The sequence below is a fragment of the Schistocerca nitens genome, chromosome 9 (genome assembly GCF_023898315.1).
Source record: "Schistocerca nitens isolate TAMUIC-IGC-003100 chromosome 9, iqSchNite1.1, whole genome shotgun sequence".
Lineage (NCBI taxonomy): Eukaryota > Metazoa > Arthropoda > Insecta > Orthoptera > Acrididae > Schistocerca > Schistocerca nitens.
This window is the reverse complement of record NC_064622.1, coordinates 169,002,210-169,029,882: the sequence shown is the minus strand read 5'-3', so window position 1 is coordinate 169,029,882 and position 27,673 is coordinate 169,002,210. Positions and strand designations below refer to the sequence as shown.

Sequence of the window (27,673 nt, the reverse complement as noted above, 5' to 3'; positions counted from 1 at the left end):
CTCTGATTTCCCTTATTTTATTATGATGATAATTTCTCCTATGTTGGTCGGCGTCAATAAAATATTTTCGCATTCGGAGGAGAAAGCTGGTGACTGAAATTTCTTGAGAAGATTCCGACGCAACGAAAAAGCCTTTGTTTTAATGATGTATCATACCAGTGACACCAGTGACACACTCTAGCCTATTTCGCCATAATACAAAACGTGACGCTCTTCTTTGAACTTATGTTATGTTAACCGGGGACCTAGAAACGACGGAGAGGCTCCATCCCCGCCGCAGCCGCAGTGGTCCACAACCCCACGACGACTACCGCAGTCCACTCCTCCGTCGCCCACACCGAACCCCGAACCCAGGGTTATTGTGCGGTTGTGCGGTTCGGCCCCCAGTGCTCCCCCCTCCCCCCCCCCACCCCCCCAGGAGGGAACGTCTCACACCCACCAGACGAGTGTAGCCCCAAAGTACGTGGAGAACTTGTTTGCGCAGAAATCGCCGACATAGGCGGAATAAGGGGAACCAGCCCGCATTCGCCGAGGCAGATGGAAAACCGCCTAAAAACCATCCACAGACTGGCCGGCTCACCGGACCTCGATACAGGTCCGCCGGGCGGATTCGTGCCGGGGACCAGGCACTCCTTCGCGCTCCGTTAGACCGCTCGGCTAACCGGGCGGGCTTCTTTGAACTTACTCAATGTACTCCGTTAAGCCTATCTGATAAGGGTCCCAGACCGCTTAGCAGTACTCCAAAAGAGGACTTACAAGCGTAGTAACCGAGCGAGGTGGCGCAGTGGTAGCACACTGGACTCGCATTCGGGAGGACGACGGCTCAATCCCGTCTCCAGCCCGTTTCAGGCAAATGCCGGGATGGCTCCTTGGAAAGGGCACGGCCGATTTCCTTCCCAATCCTTCCCTAACCCGAGCTTGCGCTCCGTCTCTAATGACCTCGTTGTCGACGGGACGTTAAGCACTAACCTAACCTAACCTAACAAGCGTAGTGTAGGCAGTCTCTTTTGTAGACCTGTTGCATCTTCCAAGTGTTGTGCCAGTGAAACGCAGTCTTTGGTTTGCCTTCCCCGCAACATTTTCAGTGTGTTCTTTCCTATTTCAGTTGTTCATAATCGCAATTCCTTGATATTTAGTTGAATTTACGGCCTTTCGATTTGACTGATTTATTGCGTAACCAAAGTTTGAAGGATACCTTTTAGCACTCATGTGGATGATCTCACACTTTTTGATCTTATGATGACTTTACTAGACGATAAACGACAGCATCATTTGCGAGCAATCTAAGACAGCTGCTCGATTGTCTCCTAAATCTTATATATATATATATATATATATATATATATATATATATATATATATATATAAGGAACAGCAGAAGGTGTATAACACCTCATTGGGGAATGCCAGAAATCACTTCTGTTTTACTCGATGATTTTTCATCAGTTATTACGAGTTGTGTACTCTCTGACAGGAAATCACGAATCTAGTCACATAATTGAGACGATATTCGAGAAGCACGCAATTTGATTACAAGCCACTTTCGTTTTTTTCACTGGGTTATTAGTTTGGTAATAGAAAAAAAGTTATGGAAAATGGAATTCAGTTAAACTGCGTTTGGGTGTAAAGGTATATCTAAATGGGGATCAGGGATTAAATGAATATGCATTTATATAATATGTACCTAAGCGGACAACCGAAAGGTATGCTGAAAATGAAAACAGAAATGCAAATGCGGACATGAAATTTTTTGGCTGCAGGAAAGTGTTTCCCAACCAACTTGAAAACGAAATGGCAGAGCATTTTCTTAAACTTTAAGAGATGATGTTCGGCTAATACATGTCGAACGTAAATTCCCTTCGATATTGCATAGAGAAATAAATTGATTCCTAATTTCAGTGCAGCAGAAGCCATGGCAGGCAAAAAGTGGCCTAAATGTGTCGACCCAAAAAATATCACCGAAACGGAAGCAAATTACCCTCCTGGAAATGGAAAAAAGAACACATTGACACCGGTGTGTCAGACCCACCATAGTTGCTCCGGACACTGCGAGAGGGCTGTACAAGCAATGATCACACGCACGGCACAGCGGACACACCAGGAACCGCGGTGTTGGCCGTCGAATGGCGCTAGCTGCGCAGCATTTCTGCACCGCCGCCGTCAGTGTCAGCCAGTTTGCCGTGGCATACGGAGCTCCATCGCAGTCTTTAACACTGGTAGCATGCCGCGACAGCGTGGACGTGAACCGTATGTGCAGTTGACGGACTTTGAGCGAGGGCGTATAGTGGGCATGCGGGAGGCCGGGTGGACGTACCGCCGAATTGCTCAACACGTGGGGCGTGAGGTCTCCACAGTACATCGATGTTGTCGCCAGTGGTCGGCGGAAGGTGCACGTGCCCGTCGACCTGGGACCGGACCGCAGCAACGCACGGATGCACGCCAAGACCGTAGGATCCTACGCAGTGCCGTAGGGGACCGCACCGCCACTTCCCAGCAAATTAGGGACACTGTTGCTCCTGGGGTATCGGCGAGGACCATTCGCAACCGTCTCCATGAAGCTGGGCTACGGTCCCGCACACCGTTAGGCCGTCTTCCGCTCACGCCCCAACATCGTGCAGCCCGCCTCCAGTGGTGTCGCGACAGGCGTGAATGGAGGGACGAATGGAGACGTGTCGTCTTCAGCGATGAGAGTCGCTTCTGCCTTGGTGCCAATGATGGTCGTATGCGTGTTTGGCGCTGTGCAGGTGAGCGCCACAATCAGGACTGCATACGACCGAGGCACACAGGGCCAACACCCGGCATCATGGTGTGGGGAGCGATCTCCTACACTGGCCGTACACCACTGGTGATCGTCGAGGGGACACTGAATAGTGCACGGTACATCCAAACCGTCATCGAACCCATCGTTCTACCATTCCTAGACCGGCAAGGGAACTTGCTGTTCCAACAGGACAATGCACGTCCGCATGTATCCCGTGCCACCCAACGTGCTCTAGAAGGTGTAAGTCAACTACCCTGGCCAGCAAGATCTCCGGATCTGTCCCCCATTGAGCATGTTTGGGACTGGATGAAGCGTCGTCTCACGCGGTCTGCACGTCCAGCACGAACGCTGGTCCAACTGAGGCGCCAGGTGGAAATGGCATGGCAAGCCGTTCCACAGGACTACATCCAGCATCTCTACGATCGTCTCCATGGGAGAATAGCAGCCTGCATTGCTGCGAAAGGTGGATATACACTGTACTAGTGCCGACATTGTGCATGCTCTGTTGCCTGTGTCTATGTGCCTGTGGTTCTGTCAGTGTGATCATGTGATGTATCCGACCCCAGGAATGTGTCAATAAAGTTTCCCCTTCCTGGGACAATGAATTCACGGTGTTCTTATTTCAATTTCCAGGAGTGTATAAATGTACCCCGTACTGTAAAAATGAAGTGTTTGGAGACTCTGCGGGGGAGCCGCTACAAAAACTCAATCTGTAAACAAAACAATGATATAGAGAGTTGTGAGAGGAAGAGCGAATGGACTAAATGATCAGATGTATGACTTGAAAATTGTATATCCACGAAAAATGTGCAGTGGTTGGGAGAAGAGTGAAAAGCGCTATTGCAATGCCTGCAAATACACTCCTGGAAATTGAAATAAGAACACCGTGAATTCATTGTCCCAGGAAGGGGAACCTTTATTGACACATTCCTGGGGTCAGATACATCACATGATCACACTGACAGAACCACAGGCACATAGACACAGGCAACAGAGCATGCACAATGTCGGCACTAGTACAGTGTATATCCACCTTTCGCAGCAATGCAGGCTGCTATTCTCCCATGGAGACGATCGTAGAGATGCTGGATGTAGTCCTGTGGAACGGCTTGCCATGCCATTTCCACCTGGCGCCTCAGTTGGACCAGCGTTCGTGCTGGACGTGCAGACCGCGTGAGACGACGCTTCATCCAGTCCCAAACATGCTCAATGGGGGACAGATCCGGAGATCTTGCTGGCCAGGGTAGTTGACTTACACCTTCTAGAGCACGTTGAGTGGCACGGGATACATGCGGACGTGCATTGTCCTGTTGGAACAGCAAGTTCCCTTGCCGGTCTAGGAATGGTACAACGATGGGTTCGATGACGGTTTGGATGTACCGTGTACTATTCAGTGTCCCCTCGACGATCACCAGTGGTGTACGGCCAGTGTAGGAGATCGCTCCCCACACCATGATGCCGGGTGTTGGCCCTGTGTGCCTCGGTCGTATGCAGTCCTGATTGTGGCGCTCACCTGCACAGCGCCAAACACGCATACGACCATCATTGGCACCAAGGCAGAAGCGACTCTCATCGCTGAAGACGACACGTCTCCATTCGTCCCTCCATTCACGCCTGTCGCGACACCACTGGAGGCGGGCTGCACGATGTTGGGGCGTGAGCGGAAGACGGCCTAACGGTGTGCGGGACCGTAGCCCAGCTTCATGGAGACGGTTGCGAATGGTCCTCGCCGATACCCCAGGAGCAACAGTGTCCCTAATTTGCTGGGAAGTGGCGGTGCGGTCCCCTACGGCACTGCGTAGGATCCTACGGTCTTGGCGTGCATCCGTGCGTCGCTGCGGTCCGGTCCCAGGTCGACGGGCACGTGCACCTTCCGCCGACCACTGGCGACAACATCGATGTACTGTGGAGACCTCACGCCCCACGTGTTGAGCAATTCGGCGGTACGTCCACCCGGCCTCCCGCATGCCCACTATACGCCCTCGCTCAAAGTCCGTCAACTGCACATACGGTTCACGTCCACGCTGTCGCGGCATGCTACCAGTGTTAAAGACTGCGATGGAGCTCCGTATGCCACGGCAAACTGGCTGACACTGACGGCGGCGGTGCACAAATGCTGCGCAGCTAGCGCCATTCGACGGCCAACACCGCGGTTCCTGGTGTGTCCGCTGTGCCGTGCGTGTGATCATTGCTTGTACAGCCCTCTCGCAGTGTCCGGAGCAAGTATGGTGGGTCTGACACACCGGTGTCAATGTGTTCTTTTTTCCATTTCCAGGAGTGTAGTTGTGTGAGACCTAAAACATGGAATATTTTCTTCGTCTTGGACTAGTACCTGTCTTTAAGCTCAGGGATATAGTTTATTAGAGCGGTAAAATTTAGGCACCCACTATTAAAGACCAATTTCTAATTTGTACCATTTGTACTTTTTACGAAATTAAATGTATTGTGTTTATTTTTTCTCAGGATTTCCTTTTCTTAAATCATACACCAGGACCAACATCCTGCCGGTGAAGGTGGCATTGTTTAAAGACACCGCCGGAAAAAGTAGCACATCTGGAAAAACAACGTCGATTTTGCTCTGACGACGGTATATGCCAGCTGGAGGATGGGAGATGTACTGATAATGGTTTCAAAGTCATCCTCCAAGAGATAACGTAATGGCGTGCTATCAGAGCGCCATCTCTGTCTACCTTTTAACAGTCAGAAGGCACATTGTGGTGCAAACGTGTTAAGCAACCAGGCAACCACGCCACGGAGACGCACTCGCGCTTCCTACAGCCAACTGAGGGCGTTTGAAAGGGGCCAGATTGTAGTCTTCTGAATGGCGGGATCGTTCTTTCGGAGAGTTTCCACACAAGTTGGACGCGTCGCGTCCGTCTTCCAACGATGCTGGTATCAGTGGTCACGTAAACATCTTACACCAGCAGACGATGTTCTGGACCCCGCCACGATCGTCATATTGTAAGAGCAGCTGTGGCAGATCGTACAGATATCACAGCACACAGAAGAGGACTTGTGATCCCAGACGTGTCGACACAAACTGTTCCGAACCAGTTATTAGTAGAGGTCCCGAGTTCGAGTCTCGGTCCGGCACACAGGAAGTTTCAGTTATTAGTAGTGGGACTACGGGCACGCACACCTCTAGTCCATCTTCCACTCGCTCTACAGCATCGACGTGCACGGCTCGCCTGGTGCCGTCAGAAGATCTCGTGGAAGAGGGAATGGTGCGCCGTGGTCTTCAGCGATGAAAAGAGATTCTGCATAGGCACAAGTGATGGTCATTTGCGCGTACGACATAGACCTGGTGAGCTCTGTCTCGTAGAGTGCATTCGTCCAAGAAACACAGGCCTTATGTCCTGGGGTGCGATAAACTACAACTCTCGTTCACATTTGCTGCTGCTTCTGGAGAGGACGTTAACGAGCTTTCGGTACACGCAGAATGTTTTTACACCCATTATTTTGGCGTTCCTACAACAGGAAGGTGATGTGTTGTTCCAACAGGATAATGCTCACCGACACACTCCCCGTAAAGTTCAACGTCCCCTACAAGACTTGCAGCAAATTCCGTGGCGATCCCCGGACTTGAACCCAGTGGAGCACGTGTGGGATTTGATGTAATGACAAGTGACTCGGGCGATTCGTCAGCCAACAACTCTTACATAGTTATGTGAACTGGACGATCAGGCGTGGCATAATGTATCCCAGGACAGTATTTGCTATCTGTACGATCAACTGGATACCAGAGTCAGCACTTGTATCGCCGACCGTTAAGACTACGCCACGTACAATATGGGTGTTCCAGCGTCGCTCGATACCTGGTACCTCAGAACCGCTTGTGTTATTGATCTATAAACATAATCATTTCATGTACTCTATATGCACTGTTGCAGGAATTAATCTTGTGTGAACTGGAAATCTCTAAAAGGGTTTACTAACGTTTAATTTCAAATGGTTCTAATGGTTCTGAGCACTATGGGACTTAACATCTTAGGTCATCAGTCCCCTAGAACTCAGAACTACTTAAACCTAACTAACCTAAGGACATCACACACATCCATGCCCGAGGCAGGATTCGAACCTGCGACCGTAGCAGTCGCACGGTTCCGGACTGAGCGCCTAGAACCGCGAGACCACCGCGGCCGGCACTAACGTTTAATGGCAGTGTAATTTTTTTAACTTACTGTTTAGGCTACAATAAATAAAATGTCCAAAGTGGTACAACTTAGGCATCGCTCCGCTACAACATTAACAAAAAATACTTTCATGCTATCTATTCGCATCAACAGTGGTTACTGCCCACACTACACTCAAACACACTACATTGCTGTACTGGTGGACAGGGACCTGATCGGGATAGCGGGGATGTGGGTATCTGAAAAGCGTTTTTTCAATGAAAGAGCTCGTTCAAAGTAAATAAACTCTCTGTATTCAGTAGATGGAATACAAATTGGTGCACCTGTGCCAGTCTATGAGGCTGTTAGTTAGTCATAATTCATGAAAAATATTAATTTCTGTGTCGGGACAAAGTCCGAGGGAAAAGGTGTAGAAGAGAATTCACGTCATTACCAGTTGGATGCCGGTTCCAGGAAGAGCTCCCAGCCGAGATCCGACGCTCCAGATGGCAACCAGCAGTTAATATAAGATCTGTCTTCGGCGGTGCCTAGTGTCTATGCATAGCAATCCATAGTGGGCTTGTTGTTAGCACGTTCCACAGGAACAAACTTGGTGAAGCGACGGTCCTACTTGGCACGTAGGCCACAATGAATTGTACATTGCAGGAAAATATTAATAGAGAAAATAAAATAAAAACTTTAGCTCATACAATGAAGATTTTCAGGACCGGATGTCATAGATGCTGATGAGTCTTCGGGGTTGTATAGTCGTGATCGAAGAAACTTTTCGGTTCCTGGCGTTTCGTCCAGAGCTGTGTTGGACATCTTCGGAGGTGCTCCTGGCGACGTTGAGTCTTGCCGACTGATGAATCGGACGTCGGAGAGCGAAATAAATGCTGTGTAAATTATTTTAGACACACCACGTACACACTCACACACACACACACACACACACACACACACACAGCTGGCGATACTACACTCTCTTGAATTCTCCGTGTTGTGCTCTTGGCCCGTCTGAAAAAGCTGAGTCATCACCTAACGAGAATGAATGAGATGTAGTGCTGAAGAAAATGGAAAAAGCTTAGAATCTCTCACAGATCCTAGACTTAGGATTTTGCTGTAATAATCATTAAACAACGACAGTTTACTCTAGAATGACATTTGTTTACCGTTAAAATATGCCCAAACAGGATCTTAGACACAGCATACAGTTACGTCGTCGACGGGACGTTAAACCGTCACCCTGCAACTTTCCTTCCTTTCTTCCTTCCTTTCTTCCTTCCTTCCTGCGAACCACTGATCATTCGAGAACTCATATCGCCAGAAATATTCGTGACGACCATAGTTTTCTTATCCGAAGGGACTCACTGTAGGAGACACTGTCGTTCACATAATTCTGTCCGCAAGATTTGTTACACACTGTACATGTTCCCCTAGAGACCGTTATGCGTTCTACGCGAAAATAATCTTCACAGATTTTCGTTTAGGTTATGCTACTAAATGATAAGGTACATTGTGTCGCTCAAGTTGACACTCTGTCACGTCACCCACCAGAGGAAATCTTTGCAGTCCCCTCACACACATGCTGGCGTAATCGTCGTCGGTACTCACCAACAGAAAAGTTTCTCGAGACAGCTTGTAAAATTTACAGGCCGTGAGGCTGATGGGTCTCTGCATGCGTGCCAAACAGATTCTGAGCGTCTTCCTGAATCTAGCGTCTGTTTCTGGCCAGTTGCAACTGTATGCCGAGAACTGGAGGCTCTCGCTCTGAAACATGAACAAACAGAGCTGCAAATAGGGAGCCGCCAGTGAAGGTTGTCATACACTGAGATTTCCAAATAACCTACGACTCAAGTTGCAATAAAACGAGGACATTCGCAGACTGGAAACATGTTTTCGTAAAACATAGGTTTATTGGGGTAATATGAAATTTCAACATTGACTGCAAATAAAGCAAAATGCTTCTGTGAGATATTTGATAATACAGTCTCTGAGAAAACTAACAAGACAAGTATGTAAGAGAGTAATTAAGAATGAATAAGAAATTAATCTAGAAAAAGCGTAGAAACGGAAACGGAAGAACATATCTGACAAACGTAAATGGTTAAAAGTTTTAGAACACTTTAAACTAGATACGGTTTTGTGACATAGTGTGGAAATATTTCTGTAGCGGGCATTCGGATGCGCAGAACTGATTTCATGTTGTCAACTTACATTGCCAACGTGATCACATGATCTCGGGACGGATGAAGTTTGTTCCTAATGCGTCCTACAAATTTTGAATGTCACTCTATCGCTAGTACAGACAGACCCCGTTCGCAGGAGCTGTGAATGTGGCACAGGCGTTTTATAGACACCATAAAAATTTTCAACTTGATACCTGGAATAATTCTGAAGAGGAAAATGAAGCGGCATCACGTAACGGCACCGTCAAGTCATCGTGCGTTCATACCGTCCTTCACGTCACATCAAGTCAGTTTGCTTAGCACAGTACCGATTGGCAAAAGTGATGTGACAAAAGTCAGAGTACAGCATTGGAATTGAGGAACAAACAACTACAACGTTTAATAATGGACAAAGAAAATTTTATAGTGGATGTTCTTGATCAGTTTTGTTTGTTAAAATGTTGAGAAGTAAACAACATTTCAAAATCTCGACATTCATTTGCAAGGAAAACTGTATAATTACAATCACCTCAAACAATAGCCAGAAAGAAAGAAATGGAGCCTGTGTACCTTATCCATGCTGTTTTTTTTTTCCTCGTATAATTAGTAATGTCGTAAACAACTGTATTTTGCCCTTTATTAAAGGTGACCTTTTCACTTAAAACGTTATTTAATTAAAATAGCTTCCTTAACTTACGTTCTATACATTGTGGCTGTCAGCATTATTCCGTTATTGTGAAACCTAAATATATTTTTTTTATTTCAGATATCTGACAGTGAATGGGAATGGACATTGAATGGGAAAATATGCAAAAGATTAAAAAGACACAACAGCTCGAAATCCACTTCTATAACAAGAGTGAGCGTAGCGAAAATAGGTTAACTTATGTTATTGACAGACGACTACAACGTCAAAATTTTCTTCCCGAGAAACTTCGACGTACCACGATGTGACGTGACGGACCGTTGACAGCCTGTGTGAATGGCGCCATTTTAAATGCATTATTACATATTTTGGCGTGACGTGAACCGGTGCAACGTGAATTGATGGCCAGTATGAAATGGGCTTAAACAAAACAGCGTCGTCCCGAGATCATATGACAATTCCAGTCTGCTGTTGACAACATGCAGCGAAAGCAAAGCTCACTCCAGAGATATTTCTGCTCTGTGGTTTGTGACAGATACTGTTGCAATATCAGCTTCAGGCAGGCCTTTGTAACTGCCCAAGAGGTATGCGGGCCAGCCACTCACGTAATTCTGCAGCTGGATGCTGCGTTAGTGCTGGTACTGCAGTCTGCAACGTGGCGTTTTGCCTTCAGTGGTTGACTGGCCCGCTACATGCTGTAACACAAAACAGCGTTTCCACAGGTGACCACGTGACAGGAGCCTGCCTCTTGTCAAGCCACACTCAGCTTCGGAGTACAAATGCTCCCAGCCCAGACGATAGAGCTCGTAAACGATTACTTGGCCCGTGAGCACAAATACATTTTCGTTCTTAATGCCGAGTGAGTTTACCCCTCTGTTCCGAACGGGCGGCTGCCTCAGTTATCTGTCGCCTATTCAGCTGTGAGCTTCGTCTGTTGTGAAAGAAACAAACTCACCTGCCTTGGCTACACAGTAAGAACAGATATGTGCACACATTGGTTGCATCAGAACTTTTCTCAAACGATTTCAAAGAAAATATTTGCTAAAAAAATTGATTCTCATACATCTCATAGCCTCATTCGTTAGCATCATGATGAACTGACTATCATTTCCTTAATGGTCATAGTTATTGTGATATTTCTATATTTATTAAGATATTGTGCGAAATGCGAATAGTTTTCACTGAAAACAGGGGACACTATGCGTCAGGTCACATACTGCTGCATACTAAATGGAGATAATATATTTATTTTTTCTTTAAACTTGAGGTGAGATCTATATCTGTCACCACTCTCGGGAGGTGGATTGTTGGAAGTGCACTCACTTCCGATCATGTGTGCAAATGATAGGGTGGAGGTGAAATATCCCTCATATCTCATAAATGGTATGACATACCGCGACGAATTTTTGGCAAATAATAGCATTCAAACTGGACGGTATTTTGCTACATAGCTAATATGCAAAACTTTCTTATCTGCTGTGATATGTGAGTGACTTTGACATACAAATTTCTGTAAATCTTTACAGTTTGATGTCAGCCACTTAGGCAATCTACTCCAAATGTCTTATCGTTGTCCAGAAACACATTACTGTTCCCCTGAAACTCTCCTTGCCATGAAGAAGTCATGGTTTGACATTAAGTAGTCGCATATCTCCATTTTCTTAAAAATTCCGGAAGAATCTTGCTTTATGTCCAAATCCAAAAGGTAATAGTCGTCTATACGTAGCTGCTGCATTATTCCAGCCGGCCGGGGTGGCCGAGCGGTTCTAGGCGCTACAGTCTGGAACCGCGCGACCGCTACGGTCGCAGGTTCGAATCCTGCCTCGGGCATGGATGTGTGTGATGTCCTTTAGTTAGGTTTAAGTAGGGGACTGATGACCTCCGAAGTTAAATCCCATAGTGCTCAGAGCCATTTTTTTGCATTATTCCTCGGAGCTCTTCCATTAGAGCATCCAATTTAACGTTGCCTAATTCAACTTTACATGGTATAGCCACAGGAAGTTTACTTTTCTCGAAACGGTTTCCAGTGCTCCCTTGCCGACTTTTTCTAGAATTCCTCTCGCTGTTTCACTGCCGTTACTGTTACGAGAAAAGGTAGCTCTGCTCTGATACTGTGTCTCACTGTAACGAACTTGGAGGATTTGCTACGTAGATAATAGTTACATGATCCACACATTTCCTTAGTTAACATTACAGACCGTAAGGATGTAGAGGCTTATCTTACTAGGGGTAAGATAGATACTGCCTACAGGAAAATTAAAGAGACCTTTGGAGATAAGAGAACCACTTGTATGAACATCAAGAGCTCAGATGGAAACCCAGTTCTAAGCAAAGAAGGGAAAGCAGAAAGGTGGAAGGAGTATATAGAGGGTCTATACAAGGGCGATGTACTTGAGGACAATATTATGGAAATGGAAGAGGATGTAGATGAAGATGAAATGGGAGATACGATACTGCGTGAAGAGTTTGACAGAGCACTGAAAGACCTGAGTCGAAACAAGGCCCCCGGAGTAGACAACATTCCATTGGAACTACTGACGGCCTTGGGAGAGCCAGTCCTGACAAAACTCTACCATCTGGTGAGCAAGATGTATGAAACAGGCGAAATACCCTCAGACTTCAAGAAGAATATAATAATTCCAATCCCAAAGAAAGCAGGTGTTGACAGATGTGAAAATTACCGAACAATCAGTTTAATAAGCCACAGCTGCAAAATACTAACACGAATTCTTTACAGACGAATGGAAAAACTAGTAGAAGCCGACCTCGGGGAAGATCAGTTTGGATTCCGTAGAAATACTGGGACACGTGAGGCAATACTGACCTTACGACTTATCTTAGAAGAAAGATTAAGGAAAGGCAAACCTACGTTTCTAGCATTTGTAGACTTAGAGAAAGCTTTTGACAATGTTGACTGGAATACTCTCTTTCAAATTCTAAAGGTGGCAGGGGTAAAATACAGGGAGCGAAAGGCTATTTACAATTTGTACAGAAACCAGATGGCAGTTATAAGAGTCGAGGGACATGAAAGGGAAGCAGTGGTTGGGAAGGGAGTAAGACAGGGTTGTAGCCTCTCCCCGATGTTATTCAATCTGTATATTGAGCAAGCAGTAAAGGAAACAAAAGAAAAATTCGGAGTAGGTATTAAAATCCATGGAGAAGAAATAAAAACTTTGAGGTTCGCCGATGACATTGTAATTCTGTCAGAGACAGCAAAGGACTTGGAAGAGCAGTTGAATGGAATGGATGGTGTCTTGAAGGGAGGATATAAGATGAACATCAACAAAAGCAAAACGAGGATAATGGAATGTAGTCGAATTAAGTCGGGTGATGTTGAGGGTATTAGATTAGGAAATGAGACACTTAAAGTAGTAAAGGAGTTTTGCTATTTGGGGAGCAAAATAACTGATGATGGTCGATGTAGAGAGGATATAAAATGTAGACTGGCAATGGCAAGGAAAGCGTTTCTGAAGAAGAGAAATTTGTTAACATCGAGTATAGATTTAAGTGTCAGGAAGTCTTTTCTGAAAGTATTTGTATGGAGTGTAGCCATGTATGGAAGTGAAACATGGACGATAAATAGTTTGGACAAGAAGAGAATAGAAGCTTTCGAAATGTGGTGCTACAGAAGAATGCTGAAGATTAGATGGGTAGATCACATAACTAATGAGGAGGTACTGAACAGGATTGGGGAGAAGAGGAGTTTGTGGCACAACTTGACCAGAAGAAGGGATCGGTTGGTAGGACATGTTCTGAGGCATCAATGGATCACCAATTTAGTATTGGAGGGCAGCGTGGAGGGTAAAAATCGTAGGGGGAGACCAAGAGATGCATACACTAAGCAGATTCAGAAGGATGTAGGTTGCAGTAGGTACTGGGAGATGAAGCAGCTTGCACAGGATAGAGTAGCATGGAGAGCTGCATCAAACCAGTCTCAGGACTGAAGACCACAACAACAACACCGTTCTTTCTCTAACAGCTCCTTAGACGACATTTGATTTTAACAGCCATAATGTTATAGCAAAGCGATTCTGTAATGGGTGTAATTATTCTTGCTAAGGTGTGTGCCGTATTCGGTATAATTATTACTACCAATATCAGTAATAAGATCGTCTACGTTTTCCAGTAATAACCGCAAACCAAAGCGTTCGTTAGTTGGTTTTGTCTTCCTCCCTACTAACTGAGGGATGTTTAGCGCCTGGGAGGAATCGATGTTGACACTTCCAGATACCTCGGAATACTGATCAGTTGCAATTACCATGCATCCTTTTGTACTCAAAACATACAAGATGGTGCCACTTCCGTTCACGTAATCTTCTGGGCATGCCTACTAAGTTTGGTCGTATTTGCAATCTATGGATACCAATAACTCCATTTAGTGTCTCGCTTTCTCACGGGGGCCTCCTTTGCACGGAGTAGGTTTGGAGGCAGAGGTTCAGTCGTCGTTCGAAGGAGAATCCACATTCGGACGCTACCTAAGATCATACGTGGGTGGATCTACATGCATTACGTTTAGGATGTGTCCTAACATGTATCCACATTCGGATGCTACTCGAGACTTAACACAGTGATAAAGGGAATAACATGATCACACTAAATAAAAATGACTATATACACTCCTGGAAATGGAAAAAAGAACACATTGACACCGGTGTGTCAGACCCACCATACTTGCTCCGGACACTGCGAGAGGGCTGTACAAGCAATGATCACACGCACGGCACAGCGGACACACCAGGAACCGCGGTATTGGCCGTCGAATGGCGCTAGCTGCGCAGCATTTGTGCACCGCCGCCGTCAGTGTCAGCCAGTTTGCCGTGGCATACGGAGCTCCATCGCAGTCTTTAACACTGGTAGCATGCCGCGACAGCGTGGACGTGAACCGTATGTGCAGTTGACGGACTTTGAGCGAGGGCGTATAGTGGGCATGCGGGAGGCCGGGTGGACGTACCGCCGAATTGCTCAACACGTGGGGCGTGAGGTCTCCACAGTACATCGATGTTGTCGCCAGTGGTCGGCGGAAGGTGCACGTGCCCGTCGACCTGGGACCGGACCGCAGCGACGCACGGATGCACGCCAAGACCGTAGGATCCTACGCAGTGCCGTAGGGGACCGCACCGCCACTTCCCAGCAAATTAGGGACACTGTTGCTCCTGGGGTATCGGCGAGGACCATTCGCAACCGTCTCCATGAAGCTGGGCTACGGTCCCGCACACCGTTAGGCCGTCTTCCGCTCACGCCCCAACATCGTGCAGCCCGCCTCCAGTGGTGTCGCGACAGGCGTGAATGGAGGGACGAATGGAGACGTGTCGTCTTCAGCGATGAGAGTCGCTTCTGCCTTGGTGCCAATGATGGTCGTATGCGTGTTTGGCGCCGTGCAGGTGAGCGCCACAATCAGGACTGCATACGACTGAGGCACACAGGGCCAACACCCGGCATCATGGTGTGGGGAGCGATCTCCTACACTGGCCGTACACCACTGGTGATCGTCGAGGGGACACTGAATAGTGCACGGTACATCCAAACCGTCATCGAACCCATCGTTCTACCATTCCTAGACCGGCAAGGGAACTTGCTGTTCCAACAGGACAATGCACGTCCGCATGTATCCCGTGCCACCCAACGTGCTCTAGAAGGTGTAAGTCAACTACCCTGGCCAGCAAGATCTCCGGATCTGTCCCCCATTGAGCATGTTTGGGACTGGATGAAGCGTCGTCTCACGCGGTCTGCACGTCCAGCACGAACGCTGGTCCAACTGAGGCGCCAGGTGGAAATGGCATGGCAAGCCGTTCCACAGGACTACATCCAGCATCTCTACGATCGTCTCCATGGGAGAATAGCAGCCTGCATTTCTGCGAAAGGTGGATATACACTGTACTAGTGCCGACATTGTGCATGCTCTGTTGCCTGTGTCTATGTGCCTGTGGTTCTGTCAGTGTGATCATGTGATGTATCTGACCCCAGGAATGTGTCAATAAAGTTTCCCCTTCCTGGGACAATGAATTCACGGTGTTCTTATTTCAATTTCCAGGAGTGTAGATAAGATCGTGTCCTTCTTTAAATCTAATAATATCACAGAATTGCCTCACAGCCTTACCAATAGATTTTCAGCTAAAATAAAAAAACCATTAAAATTGTAATGCCACTCTCTCTGAACATAAAAAGAACATATATAGTAATGAATCCAAATACACCAAAATTACGAACCTAATCAAGGACACATAAACAGAACTTGCACTGTAATTAACTTCATTAATACCCATCATATTTGATAAGCAAAAAACTAAACACACTAACAAACTTAATTCTTTCAACAAAAAGTTGTTGTTGTTGTGGTCTTAAGTCCTGAGACTGGTTTGATGCAGCTCTCCATGCTACTCTATCCTGTGCAAGCTTCTTCATCTCCCGGTACCTATTGCAACCTACATCCTTCTGAATCTGCTTAGTGTATTGATCTCTTGGTCTCCCTCTACGATTTTTACCCTCCACGCTGCCCTCCAATGCTAAATTTGTGATTCCTTGATGCCTCAGAACATGTCCTATCAACCGATCCCTTCTTCTAGTCAAGTTGTGCGACAAACTTCTCTTCTCCCCAATCCTATTCAATACCTCCTCATTAGTTACGTGATCTACCCACCTTATCTTCAGCATTCTTCTGTAGCACCACATTTCGAAAGCTTCTATTCTCTTCTTGTCCAAACTATTTATCGTCCATGTTTCACTTCCATACATGGCTACACTCCATACAAATACTTTCAGAAACGACTTCCTGACACTTAAATCTATACTCGATGTTAACAAATTTCTCTTCTTCAGAAACGATTTCCTTGCCATTGCCAGTCTACATTTTATATCCTCTCTACTTCGACCATCATCAGTTAGTTTACTCCCTAAATAGCAAAACTCCTTTACTACTTTAAGTGTCTCACTTCCTAATCTAATCCCCTCAGCGTCACCCGATTTAATTAGACTACATTCCATTATCCTCGTTTTGCTTTTGTTGATGTTCATCTTATATCCTCCTTTCAAGACACTGTCCATTCCGTTCAACTGCTCTTCCAAGTCCTTTGCTGTCTCTGACAGAATTACAATGTCATCGGCGAACCTCAAAGTTTTTACTTCTTCTCCATGAATTTTAATACCTACTCCGAATTTTTCTTTTGTTTCCTTTACTGCTTGCTCAATATACAGATTGAATAACATCGGGGAGAGGCTACAACCCTGTCTCACTCCTTTCCCAACCACTGCTTCCCTTTCATGTCCCTCGACTCTTATAACTGCCATCTGGTTTCTGTACAAATTGTAAATAGCGGAGAGGCTACAACCCTGTCTCACTCCTTTCCCAACCACTGCTTCCCTTTCATGTCCCTCGACTCTTATAACTGCCATCTGGTTTCTGTACAAATTGTAAATAGCCTTTCGCTCCCTGTATTTTACCCCTGCCACCTTCAGAATTTGAAAGAGAGTATTCCAGTTAACGTTGTCAAAAGCTTTCTCTAAGTCTACAAATGCTAGAAACGTAGGTTTGCCTTTTCTTAATCTTTCTTCTAAGATAAGTCGTAAGGTTAGTATTGCCTCACGTGTTCTAACATTTCTACGGAATCCAAACTGATCTTCCCCGAGGTCCGCTTCTACCAGTTTTTCCATTCGTCTGTAAAGAATTCGCGTTAGTATTTTGCAGCTGTGACTTATTAAACTGATAGTACGGTAATTTTCACATCTGTCAACACCTGCTTTCTTTGGTATTGGAATTATTATATTCTTCTTGAAGTCTGTGGGTATTTCGCCTGTCTCATACATCTTGCTCACCAGATGGTGGAGTTTTGTCATGACTGGCTCTCCCAAGGCCATCAGTAGTTCTAATGGAATGTTGTCTACTCCCGGGGCCTTGTTTCCACTCAGGTCTTTCAGTGCTCTGTCAAACTCTTCCCGCAGTATCGTATCTCCCATTTCATCTTCATCTACATCCTCTTCCATTTCCATAATATTGTCCTCAAGTATATCGCCCTTGTATAAACCCTCTATATACTCCTTCCACCTTTCTGCCTTCCCTTCTTTGCTTAGAACTGGGTTGCCATCTGAGCTCTTGATATTCATACAAGTGGTTCTCTTCTCTCCAAAGGTCTCTTTAATTTTCCTGTAGGCAGTATCTATCTTACCCCTAGTGAGACAAGCCTCTACATCCTTACATTTGTCCTCTAGCCATCCCTGCTTAGCCATTTTGCACTTTCTGTCGATCTCATTTTTGAGACGTTTGTGTTCCCTTTTGCCTGCTTCATTTACTGCATTTTTATATTTTCTCCTTTCATCAATTAAATTCAATATTTCTTCTGTTACCCAAGGATTTCTATTAGCCCTCGTCTTTTTACCCACTTGATCCTCTGCTGCCTTCACTACTTCATCCCTCAGAGCTACCCATTCTTCTTTCCCCCATTCCTGTCAATTGTTCCCTTATGCTCTCCCTGAAACTCTGTACAACCTCTGGTTCTTTCAGTTTATCCAGGTCCCATCTCCTTAAATTCCCACCTTTTTGCAGTTTCTTCAGTTTCAATCTGCAGTTCATAACCAATAGATTGTGGTCAGAATCCACATCTGCCCCTGGAAATGTCTTACAATTTAAAACCTGGTTCCTAAATCTCTGTCTTACCATTATATAATCTATCTGATACCTATTAGTATCTCCAGGATTCTTCCAGGTATACAACCTTCTTTTATGATTCTTGAACCAAGTGTTAGCTATGATTAAGTTATGCTCTGTGCAAAATTCTACAAGGCGGCTTCCTCTTTCATTTCTTCCCCCCAATCCATATTCACCTACTATGTTTCCTTCTCTCCCTTTTCCTACTGGCGAATTCCAGTCACCCATGACTATTAAATTTTCGTCTCCCTTCACTACCTGAATAATTTCTTTTATCTCGTCATACATTTCATCAATTTCTTCATCATCTGTAGAGCTAGTTGGCATATAAACTTGTACTACTGTAGTAGGCATGGGCTTTGTGTCTATCTTAGCCACAATAATGCGTTCACTATGCTGTTTGTAGTAGCTAACCCGCACTCCTATTTTTTATTCATTATTAAACCTACTCCTGCATTACCCCTATTTGATTTTGTATTTATAACCCTGTAATCACCTGACCAAAAGTCTTGTTCCTCCTGCCACCGAACTTCACTAATTCCCACTATATATAACTTTAACCTATCCATTTCCCTTTTTAAATTTTCTAACCTACCTGCCCGATTAAGGGATCTGATATTCCACGCTCCGATCCGTAGAATGCCAGTTTTCTTTCTCCTGATAACGACGTCCTCATGAGTAGTCCCCGCCCGGAGATCCGAATGGGGGACTATTTTACCTCCGGAATATTTTACCCAAGAGGACGCCATCATCATTTAATCATACAGTAAAGCTGCATGTCCTCGGGAAAAATTACGGCTGTAGTTTCCCCTTGCTTTCAGCCGTTCGCAGTACCAGCACAGCAAGGCCGTTTTGGTTAATGTTACAGGGCCAGATCAGTCAATCATCCAGACTGTTGCCCCTGCAACTACTGAAAAGGCTGCTGCCCCTCTTCAGGAACCACATGTTTGTCTGGCCTCTCAACAGATACCCCTCCGTTGTGGTAGCACCTACGGTACGGCCATCTGTATCGCTGAGGCGCGCAAGCCTCCCCACCAACGGCAAGGTCCATGGTTCATGGGGGAAGCAACAAAAAGTACAGAATCAAAATTTCGCATAATACGTGATATAAAAGATGAATTTATTTCATTTGATACCACAAATGTATACGTCACTGTTCCGGTACAGGAAACTATCCAAATCATAAAATATAGCCTCTTACGATATAGGAAAGTATCAATGACTTGAACACTTCAGATTATGAATCTTTTGGAAATAGCACTACCACAAAATCATTTTGAATTTAACGGCAAAGTTTATACCCAAGCGTATGGAGAAACCATGAGTAATAATGTAGCAGTCACATTAGCCGACATTTCCATAAATTCTCTGGAAGAGAAATTCTTTAACTCAAATTAGCCTCCTGTTAACGAGTTTTTATACTATTTTATGGATGTAGATGACACCCACACAATTATACCACAAATTTAAAACACTAAAGCAGAACACAGTACATTTCGAGATACTAACTTGAGAAATATCACCTCAAAAAATAAGAAACATACCAACAGTCTAGCCTGTTAGATCTCCAACAGAGTTAATACAGGTTTTTTCAAGGCACTTATATTCAGCTAGCCTTTCGCACTAGTAACAACCTTTCAATAAAATTATGTTCCAGCGCCAATAGACCACCCGAACATGAAACCCAGGCATGAATAAAATCCCATGTAGTACTGTACTAACTTTAAAACTGACCAGACAGGAAGAAATTTTAACGTCAGATATAAAGAACACATTAGAAACAGCAAGGCTAATCAGTTGAGCTTTTTTCTGCATTTGAAAAATGAAAACCACATTGCTGATATAATCGAAAATACACTCCGATCCTGCATATAATACCAAAAGGTCTTGAAAAATTAGTAATCTATACACACACGAGAAAATGCCTCAAGAAATATGAAACGAGCATACAGAATTTAGACACAAATACCACGTCAAATACTCTATTGAAATCTTTGAACACCGAAAAGGATGACTCGGAAATAGCATAAGTAACAATGAAAGACACTCGTGAAAAAATTGTAGTTAGGAAAATAAGAAAGCTGTTCATATGTATAAAATTATAAACATACGACGTCGTAAGTGTAGAACTGTCAAACTTTAATTAAAGTATTATTTTCAATATATTTACGTCAGTGACTGTCTAATCAAAACATTGACAGTGATAAGACCGTTCACTAATGGCGTTTTTGGATGTCATATCATTGTGGACATGAGTACAAGTCACTTTAATGCAAATGACACTGATCTTTACATACAGACTCACCAGAATCATATAAGCAGGTATTTGACAATGGCGATAATTGGGGAAACAGTCTTTTAATAAAGATTAATTTATATAAGCAACTATTCTGGTGCATCTTTTTAATAGTCGTCACTTTATACTTCTTGACGTCACAAAATTTGCTTCTTCAGGTATTGTATTATTCCCTCGCTACCCGAAGGAGAAGGAATGGAAACAGTCGCAGCAAACACCACTGACGTTATTAAATTTTTATTAGTCGCAAATTCGAACAATGAAAGAATGCTGGCTGAATCATCCATACATCAAAGGTTAGTCTTCGATTTGGTAGTTTATAGTGTTTCCAGTTCGATAAACATCGTGTCTGTAGTATCTAATACATAAATAGTCTGTAATATGAAATCAGTGTGTTAGTATACCTCTTATAATAATAATAATAATAATAATTATTATTATTTACCTCCAAATAAACTTCGCCTCCATACCAACAGTAGATGAACAGCTGGTAGAACATTGTAGCAAGATATGCTGCATAAGTAGGGAGGTACGCCGTTTCTGTCTGAAATAAGCACAAGAAAGACAAAGGTAATGATTAGTTAGGAAAAATGATGAATACTAAGATTTGCAGACAATTTATGTGTGCTCCGATGAAGTCTTTTGCAAAGAGAAACTGAGTACTTTCCTATCTTCTGCGTACGCCGTCGTTGTGATTAAAAATTACACTTTTACCTGGAGCAGAGTGATATGGATGAGAAAGAAAGGCTGAATTTTTATTGTATATTTGATGGGGGAAATAACTGACAAAACGTTTGAAGTTAAGCAATAGGAATCAATAGCTTGTGGTGGACACTCTTCTACAACATCAAAAGAAGAAATTAGGATTGGAATATAGTGGGAGGCATTGAAAGATATAAACTGGGATACAATAAGGTTCAATATTAGTTAAAAAATTAAAAATTGTAAAAATGGATTGCAGAGCATCCCCATGTTCTGATTGCTCACAACCTAAGAGCACGTGGTAAGTTGAAATTATTCGAAGTAACGAAGATCTCAAAAAAACTGAGGCAGGCAAAGAAACTGTTTTCCACAAAGATCTGCAGCCAAACCAATGAGGTAGAAGCTTCTGAAATTGTGAATTTAGAGCGTGACATTACACGGAAGTGAATAGCATAGTGTGAGGACACCCGAGAGGAGGAAACCGGCAGCGTTTGATTTTACCCGAGAAAAGTTAAGGACGAAGAGGTACTAGAAACAATAATAGAGGGAAGAAGGCTGCGAAAGACGTATATCAAAAGCAGAAATAAGTTAGTGGAATGTCTGCTAACGCATCAAAGAACAGAAAGACCAATTTCAAGGGATGAAACGTGTTAGTGGGATATCTACTGCCACATCCAAGAACAGAAATTCGTAGAGCAATGTAGAAGAGAAACTACAGATGCCAATAGAGATTAGATATCTGAAACAGAACATTCAGAATACATTCTAAAATTCTATTATAGATGTATGTCGAGATATTCAAATGGTTCAAATGGCTCTGAGCACTATGGGACTCAACTGCTGTGGTCATCAGTCCCCTAGAACTTAGAACTACTTAAACCTAACTAACCTAAGGACATCACACACATCCATGCCCGAGGCAGGATTCGAACCTGCGACCGTAGCAGTCGCTCGGTTCCGGACTGCGCGCCTAGAACCGCGAGACCACCGCGGCCGGCGTGTCAAGATATTGTACGGTATTTTTGAGAACCACCTCTGCTATCCTTATATTAGAAGCCTTCTGTACTATCGTTTGTGCATTGTAACTAAAGGAATGAATGGCCACAACAATCGAAACTCGAGGAATGTGGAGAACAGTAAACAGGCAACAAGTAATGAAGCTTGTAAACAGATAATGTGCCTAGCAGCCTCCTTCTATTTGTAACCAGAAATATCAGTGAAGAACGGTAAAGAAATAGTAAGCTGCGCTTAGTTATTACAAGAAAGCACAGCTCATATCCGCCTATTAGGAGGAAGGCAAAAGAGGCGTCCGAAACTATTGTGTAACATCTCTGATATCCACCTCTCGCAGAACCTTATACCATATTCTGAACTCACACGGAGTGGCGGCCGATGATCATGTACTAATATGCTATGCACACTATAAATACAGCACAAAATTTATGCAATTTAGAATGCAAGCTGGAAATTCACAAAAATTACGCCATTTTTCCTCGAATGCGAGCAGAGAATCGCACTAAAATTATGCCATTTATCTTCTAATTATACTGGCATGCAAATAAAATAGACGAAAACACCTTTTACAGCGCTCTCTCCGCAACAACTACAAACCAGTGTCAAGTGCTAAAATTACAGTTAGCCACACTACGATCATCTCAGAGATGCGACGCTACTGTCTGTTTTCGATTGCACGCTCTCTGATGTAATGTCATCCCTAACGGCGCTGATGTTGCCACGTTGCTCACAGCACAGGTCATTAATATTGTGCAAACATTGAGTAAGAGGGATCTTCGAGTAGCTCTTGTTATAATGGCGCTATGGCTGAGTGGTTTGTATCCCGCAGCTACCAACTTGCTTTCTTATTTTATTTTATTCGTATCAACATTAAACCATTAAACTATTAATCATAAAATTTGATGCAGTCTTTTTTTTCCTTTTTTTCCAGATGTGGTCTCTACAGTCCGTGCTGATGAGAACAGTTTTCTTGTCGCTGTACTACTCACCTAGTACTTGTGCTGGCCACTATCAAATATCCGATTTTAAGAAAATTGTTTATTGAAAAATTTTGATTTTTTCATATCTTGCAGTCTACATGGGGCGTTCAATAAGTAATGCAACGAATCTTGTTCCTGAAAGTAGATTGGTTTTATTCAGGATTCCAATACACCATATTATTCCCCAGTCTTTGGGCTACAAAACCCTGTTTTTCAACATAATCTCCGCTCAGTGCGACGGCCTCAAGCCTCCTTACTCGGAGGGCCTGTATTCCCACACAACACCACTCTAAAGGTTGACGTCGGAGCCAACATATTGCTGCTTCAATAACCACCCCATCATCCATGTACTGCTTCCCACGGAGTGCATCCTTCATTGGGCCACACCGATGGAAATTGGAAGGTGCGAGATCCGGGCTGTAGGGAAGATGAGGGTCCAGTGAAGTTCTGTGCGCTTCTCTAGGGTGCACAGACTTCTGTGAGGCCTTGCAGTGTCACTGAAAAGAAGAAGTTCGTATACATTTTTTTGGCGACGAACACATTGCAGGAGTCACCGCTAAGTACGGCCGACCGACGCGCGGTAGCTGGGACAGGTTTGCGTGAACTTGTTGCGATGATGACTGCCATCTCACCCAACGACTCGCCGTGCTTTTGTTCACTGCTAGGTCTCAACAGACATTCTGCAAGCCCCTACTAATGTCTGAGATGCTCTGTTCACCGCCAAAAGACAGTCATGGCTCCGTGGTTGGAACGTACCTCCGTTACAGGCGACATATTGATGGCTATGTATCGCGCTGCCATCTGTCGGAACTTCATGAAACTATAGAGGCTGAAGCAGGAATATTCCCCGATGTCCCACAACAAATTTCTCGTGTTTTCGATCGAAACTGCCCGAGAAAAAAATGTGTTGCATTGCTTATTGAAAACCCCTCGCAATATCTTCACTCGATAAAGGACTGAATTTCGTTTCGTCATTCGTCATAGTGTTAATGCGCTAGATCAAGTTGTACAAAGCACAACACGAAATTGTAAAAGAGTTTGCAGAATTAAAAGTGCATCTTATAAACTTTGCGTGTAGTCGATTTCAGCGCAAACATTGCTGTGTATGAAACGAAATGTAGAATAGATATCGAAATTTTATTTAAAGCTGAGAGAAAAACGCTGTCTGGTTTCGCTCTCTAGGTATTGGTCTTTCTATCTATCGCACGATCGGGAGCGATGCGCCCATTTCTGCCCCTACGAATCTAGAATCACGTGGTCATAACAGTCGTCATGATTCATAAACAGCTCAGTACATCGAAACGAGGTGTTTATGCAAGTGACAGCACGCAAAGAGACGCGTATGTTTTATGATAAATATTCTAGCAGTGAGAGGGCCGGCGAAATAGGACGCATAAACACGCCAATAACGCTTGAGATCTCAAGCGTAAAACATGAAGGATTTTCCAGTAGCGGCACATCTATCAGTTCCGTAGCCTACTGGTTAAGTGCGACTTGGGTTGTTTGATTCCCGCTGCAGCTAATTTTTTTTTTCTTTATTTTATTTTCGCTTTATTAAAGGATTAACTACGAAATTGAAATCTATTTGACCAGTTCAGTTTGTATACATAAAATTAATGTATTCAATTTAGTTACGATTACTACCCTTGTAAGTCAGAAAGCTATAGGGCACCATATTGTAGTACAGTTATAAAATTTTACACGAGCCGCGACTGCAGAAACGTAATGATGTATCCCGAACAGAACGACTACCTCCTCGTCAACGAGGACCGAAAATGTCGGTCATGCGAACCCAACTCGCGCTTTTCTCACATGACATCCTGAAAGCCATGGAGAGTGGCAGCCACATAGATGCAGTGTTTCTCGACTTCCAAAAAGTGACTGTATTGTATTGTATTGTATGTTAACCGGGGGCCAAGAACGACGGAGAGGCTCCGTCCCCGCCGCAGCCGCAGTGTTCCACAACCCCACGACAACTACCGCAGTCCACTTCACCCCTCCTCCACCCCACACCGAACCACTCTTGTGCGGTTCGGCCCCCGGTGGACACCCCCCCCCCCCCCCCCATTCTTCTCCAGGGAACGTCTCACACCAGACGAGTGTAACCCTTACGTTTGCGTGATAGAGTAATGGTGGTGTGCGCGTACGTGGAGAACTTGTTCGCTGAGGCAGAATAAGGGGAACCAGCCTGTATTCGCCGAGACAAATGTAAAACCGCCTAAAAATCATCCACAGACTGGCTGGCTCACCGGACCTCGACACAAGTCCGCCGGGCGGATTCGTGCAGGGGACCAGGCGCTCCTTCCCAATGCGGAAAGCCATGCGTTAGACCACACGGCTAATCGGGCGGGCAAAATATGGTTGAGTACCATACCAATACAAAATAACTAAAAATATGGCCCAAGTCTTTCTATTTTCGGCATTTCGACGACTTGCGCTTCGATAAATATGAGATGAAATGATGAGGACAACACAAGCACTCAGCCCGAAGCAAACAAAATGGTCGGCCCGATCGGGAATCGATCCTTGAACACCGCGATCTAGAGCCATTGGCGCTGTCCACCAAGCAACGAGCTCAGGTACGAAATAACGGAAGTACGATCGTACGGAGTTTATTTTTGACTGGGAGGCCAATTTAGCAGTTGACACTGTAGCGTCGGCTTCTGCTGACATGCCTATTAGCGTGTGCAACTTCCCTGGTGCGCGGATGGTACTTACCTGTGGTGGCCTTTGAAACACTCCTTTCGACCGTTCTTGAGAGTTCCATGGTGTCGGATGAAATCCCTGTCACGGCTGCTTTTAGTAGCTACCCACACAGTCTATGATGTGTGCAGTTTGTAAGGTGAATTACGTGTTATACGGCTCCTCGGACTTAATCGGTAACGATTATTGACGGACCCGGATAAATTATGTGCTCCGCAGTACTATAAGATCAGTCTAAATACTGGCCAACAACATCGCTTTGACCCTCGAGACACTGTTTCACATCTCACTACTCCAATGTCAAGTATTAAGAGTGCTGGAACTATAGGTGTTGGACAAAAATATGGAAACACCAAAAACACGACACATTACTGCCTAAAGCGGTGTAGGAAATTCATTGGGTTCAAAACAGTTTCAAGTCGTCTCGGTATGGATCAACAAAGATCCTGAACGGTTGTAAGTAGGCTGTTTAGGTTTTTTTATTGGTAACGCCACCTCTGTATGAAAATCACTGGCTGTGCGGTGTGCAGTCTGTGGCTGCTTTGCATTGTTGTAATACTCGCCATTGTAGTGCTAGGCAGCTGGCTGTGAACAGCGCGTAGCGTTGCGCAGTTGGAGGTGAGCCGCCAGCAGTGGTGGATGTGGGGAGAGAGATGGCGGAGTTTTGTAATTTGTCATGAACTGCTATATATATTATGACTATTAAGGTAAATACATTGTTTGTTCTCTATTAAAATCTTTCATTTGCTAACTATGCCTATCAGTAGTTAGTGCCTTCCGTAGTTTGAATCTTTTATTTAGCTGGCAGTAGTGGCGCTCGCTGTATTGCAGTAGCTTGAGTAGCGAAGATTTTTGTGAGGTAAGTGATTTGTGAAAGGTATAGTTTAATGTTAGTCAGGGCCATTCTTTTGTAGGGATTTTTTGAAAGTCAGATTGCGTTGCGCTAAAAATATTGTGTGTCAGATCAAGCACTGTCGTGTATAATTCTTCAAAGGGGACGTTTCATATGTCGACCCTTAGCCGAGGATACCTCACTGGAATCTTCTGATTTTTTTCTTGTAGTTTGTGTAATTAGTGTAGATTTTGTTTATTGCTAGCGCGTAATTGTAGAGAGAATCTCCTTTGTAGTTGCAGTCTTTCATTGTTGTACAGTAAAACAGGTGTGGCACGCATGTAGATTTGCACCAAGTATTTCGCAGCTGCAATTAACTAGATATTATTTTCAGTGCTATGTTAATGTGTTCCCCTATTTTTGCTCTTAAAATTGTGTTTTTCTGTGTCGTCGTGTGAAATATTGTGACAATAATGGCGTGTGAAAAACGTAACACTAGGCTCCAAAGTAAATTGAGAAATGACAGCGAAGACGAAAGCAGTGTGTTAGCGCCACCGTGTAATGAATTAACTAATATTCAAAGTAGTAATTTGGTAATTGTGCATAGGGAAATGGAGCGGGCTGCAAACAATGGCGTAGGCAGTGAAACAATTGGTGAACAGGGAAGCATTATCGATCGATCGCTCGGCAACAGCTCGCCTCAGGAATCCGAAATGACAGGACACAATTTCGCAAATACTGTAGATTCAGGTTTTGGATCCTCACCGTTTTCTCAAATAAGTCAAGACACATTTTCTGCTTGTCAAAATGTGAATGTTGCC

The 27,673-nt window shown here is 44.5% G+C and overlaps 1 protein-coding gene across 2 annotated transcripts in view; it reads right to left on the bottom strand.

The window, feature by feature from the left end:
* Nucleotides 1-27,673, bottom strand: part of LOC126203921 (odorant receptor Or2-like) — a 70,670-nt gene that overhangs the window by 19,221 nt on the left and 23,776 nt on the right. The window contains exons 3-4 of one of the 2 annotated variants that reach the window (XM_049938318.1): nucleotides 21,067-21,165; nucleotides 8,488-8,643 (exon numbers count right to left, since the gene is read on the bottom strand). In XM_049938318.1, coding sequence (XP_049794275.1) covers nucleotides 8,488-8,643; nucleotides 21,067-21,165 — 255 coding nt within the window. The remainder of the gene's footprint in view (nucleotides 1-8,487; nucleotides 8,644-21,066; nucleotides 21,166-27,673) is intronic. The other variant, XM_049938319.1, reaches the window with a different exon arrangement.